The following is a 13032-nucleotide window of genomic DNA, read 5'->3' as shown; positions in this document are numbered from 1 at the left end:
GGGAAGGGAAGTGGGAACACCCGCGTCTGGCCCACTCGACTAACCACCACAACACAGCCAGGCAATCAATGGCAATGGATGGGAGGATAGGAGAGAGTCAGCGACATCAACAATACAATATTGTCCATCTACTGGCTATCAAGTGTGTAATTAATTCCCCAGCATCGCCAACACAAACACCACAAGCAAGTGGCCGTGACGGAATGATGTATTTTATCCTCGTAATGCTGTAATGACGGTAATAGCGGTAAGAAACGCACTAACCCGATGGGGCAACGACGCACCCCGCCGGCTCCGGCTGAGTCAGCGCCGTTTGTTTACCGCCCGCTCGTCACTCCAGAAACGCCCGGAAGATCGCAAAGCAGAGCAACTGTTTAGATTCCGCCAGCCAAGCCAAAGCCAGTCTCTCTCCTGCTTCCTCGACCCCCACAACGACTCGCCACGTCTAGACGTGCCTGCAGGCCCGCTCCTCACAGCTTGCAGTCTGAATCCTCTCTGGCCATCTTCTTTCTCCTCCCTCACACCCTCTATTGCGTCGCTCGACACGATTTTTCCGTCAGGGGAACCCGCCCAGGGACGTCATGGAAACTGAGAACATGGTAATGAATGGCACTGGCGACTGATCAGGACTCGTACTGATGCCTGGCAGATGCAGCCCAGACCCTCCGCCCGTACACGCATCCCGACAGCTGGTCTGCGAGAGATGAACCCAGCCTCGACAAATGCCCGCTCCGGTCTGATGCAACCCGGCACCATTGCAGGCGCCGCCACCAGCAAGTCTTCGACCCTCTCGCGTATGTGCCAGGAGCTGTGGAGGCGCAGCCAGACGAAGCTGACAGTCACAGAACCCTCACGCCCGCGAAGCACCACACAAGCACCCGAGGTTGGCAGAGCCGGAGCCGGAGCACCGTCGCGCGTCGGCAGCAGTACCGCAAAGCTTCACACTCGCGCCAACTCGCACTCTACCCTGACCCGATCTGCCTCCACCACAACACGAACGAAAGGAGCGACTTCATCTGCCCATGGCCCCCCACGACCGCACACGAGCATGGCGCGTACACATTCTGTCGCCTCCCGAAGACCACATGGCCAGGCCATTCCCCGCCCGGCGACGTCGATGGATACACATAATGAGGAGGATCCAACCGCCAGCGTTCTAGGAAAACGTAAGGGTAGGCCAGAATCCCCCTTTGTCCATTTCCCCGCGAACCCCCGAGCCCCATGGAACAATGTCACCTTACGGAAGTCTCCCAAGGCTCGACGGGAGGCATTGTGCACTCCCATGCAAGAGCTGGATCTGGACCCTTTTCGGATTGGCACATTGGACCCTGTTTCTTTGCTGCATGAGCCCGCTGGTCCATTGCTTTCAATGATCGCTGCCATGGCTACCCCCGTCAAGGCGGCCCCCGGGCCATCCCCATCCAAGCACTCTGCCAAGAGAAACCCACCCCCTTTGCCGCGATTCCTTACAAAAGAGTCAACGACCAAGTTGTTTAACTGTTCTACAGGTACCGAGTGGGACCAGGAAAGCCGGGAGAAATCCATCGAAGCCCTGATGAACACCTTCATGACGCAATTCAACCAAGCCGGCCAGGAGAGCTCTGGTCTCAAGGAGGCACTCCAGATGTACAAGTCCAGAGGTAAGCGAGTCATATAGGTTAATGAACAAGGCTGACAAGATGTAGTCACCGAACTGGAAGGAGCACAAAAAGAACTCATGGAGACGAATGTGTCGCTTCGCGTTGACCTCGAATCCCTGAAGAGCCGACTTGGAGCGACGGGGGATGCCTTTAGAAGCGCGCAGAGAGACCACGAAATGGAGATGGACGACCTCAACTCTCGCCAACAGATTGAGTTGGAGTCAGTGCGATCAGAGGGTAGGAAAGAGTTGGAGGCATTGAACTCACACCATCAGGAGGAAATCCGGGAGTTGAGACGACGCTTTCAACACGAGCTAGAAGATCAGAAAGCTGTCCAGTTCCGGGAAATCAGTCAGCTCACATCGCAGACAGCCATTGACACGCAAAGGGTGAACATTGAGCTTGACAAGAAGAACCGGGAAATCGCGACGTTGCAGGATGACATGCGGGTTTTGCGGGCAGAACTTGACCGCGAGCGCAAGAACAACCGGGACCTCCGACACAACCTGGATACGGCTAGCAGCAACAGCGTGACAATGGAGTCGTCCGTCCGGGCGCTGAAGGCACGGATCGAATTCCTCGAGGGTGGACGAGAGGAGCAATCGCAGGCCTTCGAGCGCCTGAACCAGCAAATGAACGACGCATTGTCCGAGACCAACGCGACAAAGGAGAAGCTGCGCAAGGAAGAAACGCTGAGAAGGAAGCTTCACAACCAGGTGCAGGAGCTCAAGGGAAACATCCGAGTGTTCTGCCGAGTCCGCCCATCACTGCCCTCCGACCCTCCCACGGCAGTGGCCCAGATCCAGTTCCCCGACGAGGCGGAGGACAGCAAGGAGATCGCACTCCAGGGCCCCGAGGAGAAAAGCAGTCTCGGTGTCGTCTCGAGGAAGAACAGCAACTTCGCATTCGACCGCGTCTTTGGTCCGTCGACACAGAACGCGGAAGTCTTCGATGAAATCAGCCAGCTGGTCCAGAGTGCACTGGATGGATACAATGTCTGCATCTTCTGCTATGGTCAAACCGGTAGTGGCAAGACGCACACCATGTCCTCGCTGGACGGCATGATCCCTCGAGCCGTGCATCAGATCTACGAGACCGCCCGGGGCTTGGAAGAGAAGGGCTGGAGATACACGATGGAGGGCAGCTTCGTGGAAGTGTACAACGAGAACCTGAACGACCTGCTGGGCAACCCCGAAGAATTGGATAAGAAGCGGCTGGACATCCGACACGACATGCAGCGCGGAAAGACGATTATCACGGATGTCACCACCGTCCGGTTGGACTCGCCTGAGATGGTCGGGTCGATCCTCAAGCGCGCCGCCTCCAACCGCTCCGTCGCGGCCACCAAGGCGAACGAACGGTCCTCCCGGTCCCACTCGGTGTTCATTCTGAAGCTGATCGGCGAGAACGACATCACCGGCGAGCGCAGCGAGGGCACGCTCAACCTGGTCGACTTGGCGGGTAGCGAGCGTCTCAGCCACAGCGGCGCGACTGGCGAACGGCTGAAGGAGACCCAGAACATCAACCGCAGCCTGAGCTGCCTGGGCGATGTGATTGCGGCTCTGGGACAGGGCAAAGAGGGCGGACACATTCCCTACCGTAACAGCAAGGTATGCCCCATTCTCTCACAAAAGCGCTGCAGAACACTAACCCTGATGTTACAGCTCACCTACCTCCTCCAATTCTCGCTCGGCGGCAACTCCAAAACGCTCATGTTCGTGATGGTCAGCCCGCTGCAGGCGCATCTGTCGGAGACGTTGACGAGTCTCAAGTTCGCGACCAAGGTGCACAACACGCACATCGGCACGGCCAAGCGACAGGCGCGCGTTCGTGATTCCTGATGATACCTTTTTTGTTTCTGCGATGTTTGGCGGCCTTCATGATCCAGGCCTTGGCTGAGGCGTTTGGTGTTTCTTTGGGACTGAGATATCGGCCCGTGTCTGTTTGTATATTGGATTGGCGGGTCTTGGGATTTATGTGTTTGTAGCGTGGCAGTTGGGCTAGAGAGGATGTTGATTGATTGAGAAGTTTAATTGATGTTGAGTTGAGATTTCAAGGCAGTGTTTGGTTTACTCTCTTAAGCTGTATATTTAACCGTACTTGATTTCAGCAAAGGTACTGCTCTGAAGCATATTCACGGGCTGGTAAGCCTCCAGATAGCCTGCTGACGAGTATGAGGCAAAAGTCTGGGACGGAAGATATAGACCTACTAGAAAGTTCAAACCATAAACATACGGGTACTAAGACGATTGACTGTCTAATGATCTTATTTTTTTGTTTTCTCTTTATTTTCCTTCTTATCTTTTTTCTTCCCTTTCGTTCTTTCTTTTCTTTTCTGTTTTTGGTAGTTTTCCTCTTTTCAAGAGAAGTAAATAATACATCCATCACTGCCAACGATAAAGAGTATTCTTTCCATACTCAGTAGAGTGGACTTTTTCAATGTATCTTTGAAACAACATCCATCCACCGATCCATCTATTCATTTAGTTGGTCAAGTGAAGTCAAGTCCAGTGAAGCTAATAGGCAAGAATAAAGACAAAGAACTATAGTTATTCCACTCTTAGTAAGCTGGAGGTTGAATAATCCTATTCCATCCGTGGTAGCCAGTTGCATCATATCATTTGGCTTGGCGTGATGACTAAACATCATAACAAACAACTCTGTTCATCCTCCTCCTCCTTTACTCCTCCTTCCCTCCTCCAGCTTCATTCAAAAGCAACTATTGGCACGGTGATCGCCAGGATACCAGTACGGGCCTCATGTTTGATGCCAATCCCTGGGGGAGTGACTCGATTCACCCTAGCTCGATCCGATCGCTCCACGTCTCCACATTCTCTCGGGCAACCTGGAAAGCGCTCCTCTCGTCGGCCCAGTCAACAGACAAACTCCCTGACTCATGCAGCGATGTGAAGGCATTACTCCACCACACTCCATCCATCCCCAGGTCTTCCGACATCCCGGACCGCGCAGATGGGAATAAGCTGTTCCTGGAAGGCTACTCGAAGTGGTCCGTCTCCCCGCACAGCACACTGTCATCCGGCCAAAGATGCGACTTGAACCCCACAAAAACGTCCTGTTCGCGGATGGCTTACATCGGCTTTACCAAGCCCAATGCTTGCGACTTATCAGATGATTACAATCCCCACTGGGCTGGCTTTCAATCCTCTCCACAATCGTCCGGGAATCATTTGTGTGTGTTCGTCCTGGGCTGGTCCTATGTTTTCTCTGCTCGGCTAGTAGAGTTGCGTCAGATGACAAAAGAGGACCAGGTGGTCTACAAAGATGGTATGATCTCATGTATTATCAAGGAAGAGGCTTCCTCATCAAGCTTCATTCCACTCGAAATAAAAGGTAGCGACCCAGACGAAATCAGATGGTGGGCCGCCGTCCTCGCAGCAGGAAACGGATGGCAGGCAACTCTTACTCGGAACGGCAAACAATATTATCCACCATGGGAGTGCCATTTGGGAAATAGCCCGTTCGTCTTACAGCTACGCGATCAAAAACTTCTCTTGGCCCTATCGGGGTCGACTTTCAAGCCACCATCATCAGCGACGGCGCTAGCATACCTATGCAACTTCGCCCTGTCCCATGATGCGTTTGACCAACTGCTTGCTGCGTTTACAGCAATCATGACATTTCCTCCACATGCTCGGTTTGGCGCACCTATTCGATTGCCTCCGCCATTACAGGGCGCCTTTTCTCCACATCGGACCACCGAAACTGTGTATGCTGATAAAATACCAACCATAGCCGAAATACCCCACTTCATGGCTCTATCATGCATGTCGGACTCTGTGACCTCCTCTTTAATGGGATGCTTCTGGGAGCCTGGTATCAAGTGTAACCTGGCTGGTGAATGGCTAAACCCGCCGCTGAAGGAGTTTCTACCATCTCTGGCCGAGCAAAAGAGGTACAATGAAATTGTCTCTGCGATGTCCCAACGCAGGCCTAGACTGGCATCGCTGTGGCTTGGCTCTGCAATAACAGGCCTATTACCCAGGGTTCTGCAAGTCAGCAGGACTTATATGCCGTCAATATCCTTGGAAGCCGCCGTATGGACAGCATCTCCTCAGTCTTTTATGGACCCCAAATTTCACCGCCGGGCTGAATTGGTTAGACACCAAGAACACGATGCAATTTTCCGAGAAGACGAGTTTCGTCTCTTGTATCTCACCGACCTCGAAGCAGAAACTTATCGAGCGCCACCATTGAGTCCGTATGCCCCTTTTGGCCGCGTCAGCCTTCAAGATGCATCTCTTGAAGTACGCCTTCATTTTGCATGTGGACACGAGTTACATTACATTTCGTGGCAGTGGAAAGGAGAACACGGGGAAACTATGAGTGACTATGGTATATGCTGTCAAACCGCCATCAAGCGGCCAAAGGCTTGTTTCTCAGTACCACTGTTGGTGATTTTGGGGCCATGTGTTGCGCTCCTTATTTCACTTATTGACTACCATACGTGGCTAGTAGATGTAAATTTCGGTGATCGCGCACGGTACTTGGGACTGGCTAACACATTGCCGCCGCTTAAGCTATTGAATGCTGTTGTGTTATCTTCAACATTGTTCATACTTTACCTACTCATGCAAATGTCTACAAGAACCCTTGATTTTCAATTAGGAACCCATTATGTACGACTGTTCTTTTCAGCAGTGATTTTGTCCAGGTGGTCGAAAGCAAAAGCATCAAGTGGCGTTAACCTCTCTGAGGTAGCTACGCGGAATACATTTTCTTGGACACTATTTTCCGACGGCATCCGACAAGAAGAAAAGAAACTCTGGAACCACGAATGGCTGAGCTTTCTAGTTGACCGCGAGGGTTATACATTTCCCCAAAATTCCAGCTCTTCGGATGACAGTGACCAAAACAACGAGAAAAACAGTATCTATATACGGAGATGGCTAGAAGGGGCTATCATTAGCAAATAGAGGAGGAATCTGCTGAATATATGGCGCATTCAATCCTTTTGGCCGGCCTGCCTAGATCATCAGGGCATGTTTCCTCTTGTTTAAGACTGCCTTACTACCACAATTTCCCATACAACATAACTAATGAGGCATACTATCAGATAATTGAATTAATCTGGTCAAATCGCTAAAGCATCTCCACTAGAGCAGTGGCTTGCCCGGCTAGGCTACACATTCTGCCTTCAGACTATCACAAGAAATCAACAAGTCCTTCTCCTTGCCCAAGTCAAAGTCACCCAGCCCCCATAACCCAAAGTTGGCAACACCAAACACAAAGAACTTTGCGCAACTCGAACGGATTTAAGTACGTTTTCTCTGCCCTAGACAGCCTTCCTGCAAGGCTGTATGGCGTCCAAAAAGTGTCTCGCATTGGCTAATAATAGGTAGTGGGCGCACGGACACCTCTATAAGCGCTCGGAATATCACTATGTATGCTAACAGCCTTGTCGCCTAGTCTGACTACTACGCACTAGCTACCTCGCAACATGTATGTCCAGTGTGCGAATAGAATGGGGTATTCTTTGATTTAGAGGCTTGGTTGTTTGGAATTGGCAGGGGAGTGAATCTGGTTGGATGCTCTTCTCGCGCCAATTGCATGGGAGCTGACGATTGGACTGGCTGGTATCTCCGAAAGAATTCTATATCTGTGCGCGCAGCTAATGATTGGGAGGGGATCGGGTCCATTGAGAAGGATGCCTACTTACTAAAAGTTCTTTACTACTTGGACAGGACAGTATCCTGCCAAAGGGGTTTTGTGTCATGGCGGTAGTAAATGGTGTGGTGTTGACATTTGTTGAAGCCCACCAGCGTATATATGCCTGTCAGGTGACCGCCAGCGAAGATGAAAACGTCTTCTTTCGTTTTTTTTCTTTCTTCTTCCCCCTCCTCGAATCCCTGTCTCGACTACCAAACAATACCTAGCTACAGACTAGAAACTTGAATCTTGCTCCCTTTCTAAGCCCAGCTCAGGGAATATTCGAGGAAAACTTGACGGACGGAGCGGATGTTCATTTGGATGGATGAGATCGCCGTTAAACTTGCGATGAGAAGGGACGAAACTGGCTGTTGGCCATGGCACAGGTAAGGTAAGTAATCCAAAAGAAGTACCATTAACAGCAATCATTTACGCGTAACTAACTATCTAGAACAACCAACGACAACAGCTCCGTCTCAATAAACATACTGATACCCCTCCATCTCCCCGTCCGTCCGATCCAGCAGATACAAATCCGCGACATCATCCTGTTCCTGCCCGACTGGCATCCGGGCCCGACGACGCTTATTCTCCCAGGTTAGATACCCTCTCATCGCCAGGATGAAGCCAATGTCCAGAACAAGACAGACCATCATCCCCGCGAACCCGGACGGGTAGCTCGGTGCCTGATCAGCGAAGAATAACTGCGGGCCGATGATGTTGCCGGTGCAGTAGGCGATGAAGCACTGGTTTCTCTGTCAGTCATACTCTCATACTCCTTCGACCCAATGATAGTACGCGCATTTGTGATGGGGGTGGTGGTGGTGATGAAGCACTAACCATAGCATTAACAGTCGTCTTCTTCGTGATACCCGCAATATTCGACGCATTCAGCGACAACAGCAGCGGGAAGTTCGCCGTATATGCTGACAGCAGACAATACCCCGAATACCGGGCCCAGATGTGCGAGTTATCAACCTGGCGGATCACAACGGCTCCGACCAGCGCGATGGCCGAACAAATCGTCATCCAGATCGTGCGGGTGTTGGGCAAGTACGTGCTCCCGAGGGTTGAGACGACGACAAAGAAACCCTGGAAGCCGGTGACAATCATACTGACGAGGAAGGTCTTGTCGGTGGAGAAGCCCATTCCTTCGATGACGATCGAGGCGAACTGCAGACATGAGGATGGATTAGCTGTGTGTCAGGGAAAAGGGGGAGGGATCATCGTACGCTGCTGATTCCTCCGTTGGGGATGTTGGCACATAGCATGATGAGAACGGCAAGCCAGGCCTTTGGGTCTCGGAGGGCCTCGAACATCTGCTCTTTCTTCCATTTGGAGTGTTTGGTGCCGGTAATGTCTTCTTTCAGGCGGTTGACTGCGCTGACTTTGTCGACGTCGGATAAGAACCAAGCCTGGGCTGGCGAGTCGGGGAGGAGGAAGATCAGACAGATGCCCCAGACGAATGTTATGGCGCCGAAAACAATGAAGACAAGCTGAAGAGCTTAGCGAGTGAAGATATCGCACCAAGGATGGATACATACTCGCCATGGGGGAAAACTATGGACATGTCCGAACGCATACATCAACGGTCCGCTGAACAGGCCGGAGATGACGTTCCCCAGGAACCACACGCCATGGCGGACTGGCTGTTCGGATCGCAGATACCACATCGAGGTGATGATGCTGAACCCGGGTGCCACTGCCGCCTCGGCAAATCCTAGGAAGAATCGCGTCGCTAGCAGTCCGGCGGCGTTGTGAGTTGCCGCCATGCAGCAGAGAACAGCTGCCCAGACAGCCCTGGTCTGGTCAGCTCAAGGTCTTGAGCCTTGGGGTTAATTAAGGATGTCGGTAACATACACAGAAACAGCCATGAATTTACCAATGGGGAATCGCACGATCAAGAGTGCAATAGGGCCCGAAGCTGCCAGGTAGCCGAAATAAAATATGCTCGAGGCCCAGGAGTATTCAGAGCCGGTGAGGTGCAAGTCAGTACGCAGTCCGAGGATCGCGGCGTTGCTCATGGTGGCTTTGTCCAAGTACTGCAGCATGTAGGAGATCACGAGCACAGGGAGCATACTGAGATGGTCAGTCCTGGATCATTTATGAGAAAAGTGTACTAACAAGGCATCGATTCTTCGCAGAAGGCGACGCGACTCAGCCTGTCTGACAGGGGAGTCAGGCACCGCTTTGCAGGAGATCGTCTCGACATCGACGATCTTGGAGAGCGAGAGTTCATCGTTCTTGGGTGCCTCCATAATGTGATACTATCTGTGAGACTCGACACGACAGTGAGGACTCGAAGGAGGGAATCGTCCCGGACAAGCCATCATATATGCAATCCACTGCGACGGCTCAACCTTATTTCGCAGCTGTTATCTGTTGGCTTATCTCTGATCCCAATCCCCAGACTCTTGTTATCTCCAATCAGCCGATACCCGACGACTTTGGCCGACGAAGCGAGAATCAGATCATGAAGCGCTCCAGGGCGCCTGACTGAAAATAACCAAACATATCGACTCTCGCCTTGCACGCTCTCTGTTCAGCTAGCAAAACAAGCAGAGCTCGCTCAGCCCGTCGGTAGTTTTCGCCTCGGTGTCGAAGATGCGCGAAGCGCAGAGACACCCAGTCTTGATGGGCCAGGTCGTCGGTCTCGAGCGCAGCCACGAAGAGTGGCCAGGCGATGCGCGCCATCGCCGTCTCACCTTCGTCTTGATATGCCTGATAGGCGAGAGTGAAAATTTCGTCAAGGCCTTCCCGCTGTTTCTCGTTGACCTTGAAGGGCTGGTCAAATTCCGTGATGCGGAAGTACGCTAGGATGGCCGCGTAGTACATGGGCACCACGAAGCGCACGTTCATCACAAAGCGACGTCGCTCACCAGCGCTGGCCAGATCCAGCCGTCGAGCGACCGTCAGGATCTCGCTGTATCGCTGGCCGATGTCCCGCAGCGCGCGTGCCACAGTCAGGGGATCGATCTCTGGCACGTCCGTCGCATACGTGTTGGCGAGCTGGACAAGAAAGTGACGGATCTGTCCGCACTCCCCATACAGATATAAGACCTCTCGACTCTCCAGATCATCCAGCAGCTGGGTCTGAGGGTATCGTGGTCCCCAGAAGGTAGTATGCAGCGACGTAGAATACCGATGAATCGCGTTCAACCCTCGCAGCCGCGAAAGGATCTCATTCTCCGCCAGGCCGCTCATCGCCGCCCCCAAAGCTTGATTGAAGTCCCCGCCTAGATTATGCGACTCCGCACTTGCATCCAAGAAGGAGATCCAGACAATCAGCCGACCCGCAAGCGCAGAGATACGCCACTGTTCATCCGGCTCGGAGAAGTTTTGCTCCAGCAACCGACGGAGATTCCCCAGTCTGTGCTTCAACACCATCGCCGCGCCTCGCAAGTGCGCGACAAGCCCCTGTCCGATCCCGTCTCCATACCGCTGCTCGTACAGAATCATCAGCCACAGCGAAGCTAGGATGCCATCGAGATCTGATGCGCGTGTCCGGGAAGGACTCTGTACCGCCTTAGCCAACAGCACCATCGACGCGCTGTAATGTTTCACGGCGGGGGATGGATCCACCGCTCGCTGATAGCACCGTTCCTGGAAGCCCAACGCACAAACCATATGCATGACCATGGGGTCTGACTCGCCAAGGGAAGCAATAATCGCCGGGACCGAGAATGCAGGGTCCTTGGTGTCGACCGATTCGGAGATAACGGTGCGGAAGTAGTGGATTGCTTCCTTATCAGCGGACGAGGGGCGGAAACTGCTGGGAACAGGTGTGTATGGAGTGATTGCAGACGGGGAGGTGAAGACATCTCCGTGCGATAAAGATTCACTAGGGACGACCGGGCTACTCGCCAGGTTCCCTTGATGCGTCTGCAGTGGGGAATCGGGTCGGCTTTTCTTCGTATAGGGCTTGCGGGATCGAGGGGCATAGTCGCACTGCCGGCCCAAGCGTTGGCATCGCTGGCATTGCGGTCGTTCCTCGTCGCATTTGACCTTCTTCGCCCGACAGGTCCAGCAGCCTTGCCTGGACCGGGCGTTGGGTCTACTACGGGCCATGATCACGGAGATGGGGAGCGGGGAGAGAGAAACGGTCGTCTAATTCCGTTTAAATAAGCCGACGAGCATTGCTGACTGCAGACATGACTGACTGGTGGCCAGTGACAAGCAGAGGAGCAATCAAGACCGATCCATCTTTGCTTGGCGATCGGTTATTTGGTCGGCCAAAGATAACGACGACGGCCCTAACTATCCATATCGTTATCTCGAGGACGACGCCATATCCATATTAAAGATAAACAGCCCAGCAAACACCAAATGCCCGAGTCTCTTTCCGCCATTCTGCGTTCGTTTTTGGATTCAAGTACCAACAATCACAATCACAATCACAATGTCTCTCCTTGATACTGTCCGCACGCACATCGCATCCGCCATCGACACCGACGCGGAACCCCTCCGCCAACTAAACCGCGACATCCACAGCCACCCCGAAACGGCGTACGAGGAAGTCTACGCGCACGACACCCTCGCCACCTTCCTCGAGTCCCGAAACTGGGCCGTAACCCGCCACGCGTACGGGCTCGCGACGTCCTTCGAAGCCGAAACCTCGACCTCCACCACGGGCCCCATCGTGGTATTCTGCGCCGAATACGACGCCCTGCCAGGAATCGGCCACGGCTGCGGCCACAACCTAATCGCGACCTCCTCGATCGCAGCCTTCCTGTCCCTCTCCTCCGCAATCCGCCAGCTCGACATCCCAGCCCGCGTGCGCATCCTCGGCACGCCAGCCGAGGAAGGCGGCGGCGGAAAAGCCAAACTCATCGACGCCGGCGCATTCAGTGACCCGGACATTGTCGCCGCCATCATGGCGCACCCGATCTCCCTGCACGGCCTGCCGGACGGTTACCAGGGGATATCGGGGTTCCGGACCGTCGCGAGCCACAAACTCCGGGTCGAGTATCGGGGGAAAGGCGCGCATGCGGGCGGGGACCCGTGGAACGGGAAGAATGCGCTGGATGCTGCGGTGGGCGCGTACAATAACATCTCGCTCCTGAGACAGCAGATCCAGCCCGATGAGCGGATTCATGGAGTCATCGAGTCCGGGGGCTCCGTTCCCAATGTCATCCCGGATTATACACGCATGAACTGGTATATCCGCAGTCCGACGACCGCGCGGGCGGATGATCTATTGGTTCGGGCGAAAGCGTGCTTTGAGGCGGCGGGGATAGCGACGGGGTGTGAGGTGAATTATATTATGTGAGTCTCTCTGTCACATTAACCTTTGGGGGGCTAACGTGGATCAGGGCACCGACCTACAAGGACCTCGTCCTCAACGACACGTTCTGTGCCGTCTACAAGCAGGAAATGGCCGTCCTGGAGCGGACGATCCTGCTGAAGCAAGAGACCACGGCCACGGTCTCGACCGATATGGGTATGTCTGCGACCTTCCCCACTGGTGGTGACATACTCATGAATACCGGCAGGAAATGTCTCCCATGTGGTCCCCAGCTTCCACGGGGTATTTGGCATCCCGACGCCGCCGAATATCCCCGGGCATCATCCGGAGTTTGCCAAGGCGGCGGCGCTGGATGAGGCGCATGAGGAGGCGATTCTTACGGCGAGGGGGATGGCCATGCTGGGATGGAGTGTGCTGGTGCAGGCGAGGTAGGACAGGAGATACATGCAGCGTTATGCCACCCTGAGTGTTGGGACACCT

The 13032-nt window shown here is 53.7% G+C and overlaps 5 protein-coding genes across 5 annotated transcripts; 3 read left to right on the top strand and 2 right to left on the bottom strand.

Moving 5' to 3' along the window:
• Positions 1–409: 409 nt before the first annotated feature.
• BO70DRAFT_341187 (putative kinesin family protein (KlpA)) lies at positions 410–3800 on the top strand. The gene is made up of 6 exons (XM_025541324.1): positions 410–599; positions 650–794; positions 846–1172; positions 1509–1640; positions 1686–3250; positions 3305–3800. The coding sequence occupies exons 1-6, from the start codon at positions 582–584 to the stop codon at positions 3479–3481; spliced, it is 2364 nt and encodes a 787-aa protein (XP_025396993.1). The 5' UTR covers positions 410–581; the 3' UTR covers positions 3482–3800.
• Positions 3801–4426: 626 nt separating this feature from the next.
• Positions 4427–6454, top strand: BO70DRAFT_258581 (uncharacterized protein; the record flags this gene model as incomplete). Its single annotated transcript, XM_025538884.1, has 2 exons — positions 4427–5984; positions 6324–6454. Coding segments are annotated over 2 exons (1689 nt in total), but the record flags the coding sequence as incomplete, so codon positions are not given.
• Positions 6455–7783: 1329 nt separating this feature from the next.
• Positions 7784–9634, bottom strand: BO70DRAFT_388978 (MFS general substrate transporter; the record flags this gene model as incomplete). Its single annotated transcript, XM_025546039.1, has 5 exons — positions 9168–9634; positions 8852–9107; positions 8540–8803; positions 8148–8480; positions 7784–8053 (listed from the first exon to the last, which is right to left on the bottom strand). Exons 1-5 carry the CDS (start codon positions 9383–9385, stop codon positions 7784–7786), a joined length of 1341 nt encoding a protein of 446 aa, XP_025396991.1. The 5' UTR covers positions 9386–9634.
• Positions 9635–10356: 722 nt separating this feature from the next.
• On the bottom strand, positions 10357–11398 carry BO70DRAFT_364317 (Zn(II)2Cys6 transcription factor; the record flags this gene model as incomplete). Its single annotated transcript, XM_025543780.1, has 1 exon — positions 10357–11398. A coding segment is annotated over exon 1 (827 nt), but the record flags the coding sequence as incomplete, so codon positions are not given.
• A 193-nt stretch (positions 11399–11591) lies between these two features.
• On the top strand, positions 11592–12984 carry BO70DRAFT_341179 (M20 family metallopeptidase; the record flags this gene model as incomplete). The annotated part of the gene is made up of 3 exons (XM_025541323.1): positions 11592–12572; positions 12620–12747; positions 12800–12984. The coding sequence occupies exons 1-3, from the start codon at positions 11707–11709 to the stop codon at positions 12982–12984; spliced, it is 1179 nt and encodes a 392-aa protein (XP_025396989.1). The 5' UTR covers positions 11592–11706.
• Positions 12985–13032: the final 48 nt, after the last annotated feature.

The sequence above is a fragment of the Aspergillus heteromorphus genome, assembly GCF_003184545.1.
Source record: "Aspergillus heteromorphus CBS 117.55 chromosome Unknown BO70scaffold_23, whole genome shotgun sequence".
Lineage (NCBI taxonomy): Eukaryota > Fungi > Ascomycota > Eurotiomycetes > Eurotiales > Aspergillaceae > Aspergillus > Aspergillus heteromorphus.
This window is presented reverse-complemented; position numbering and strand designations above follow the sequence as displayed.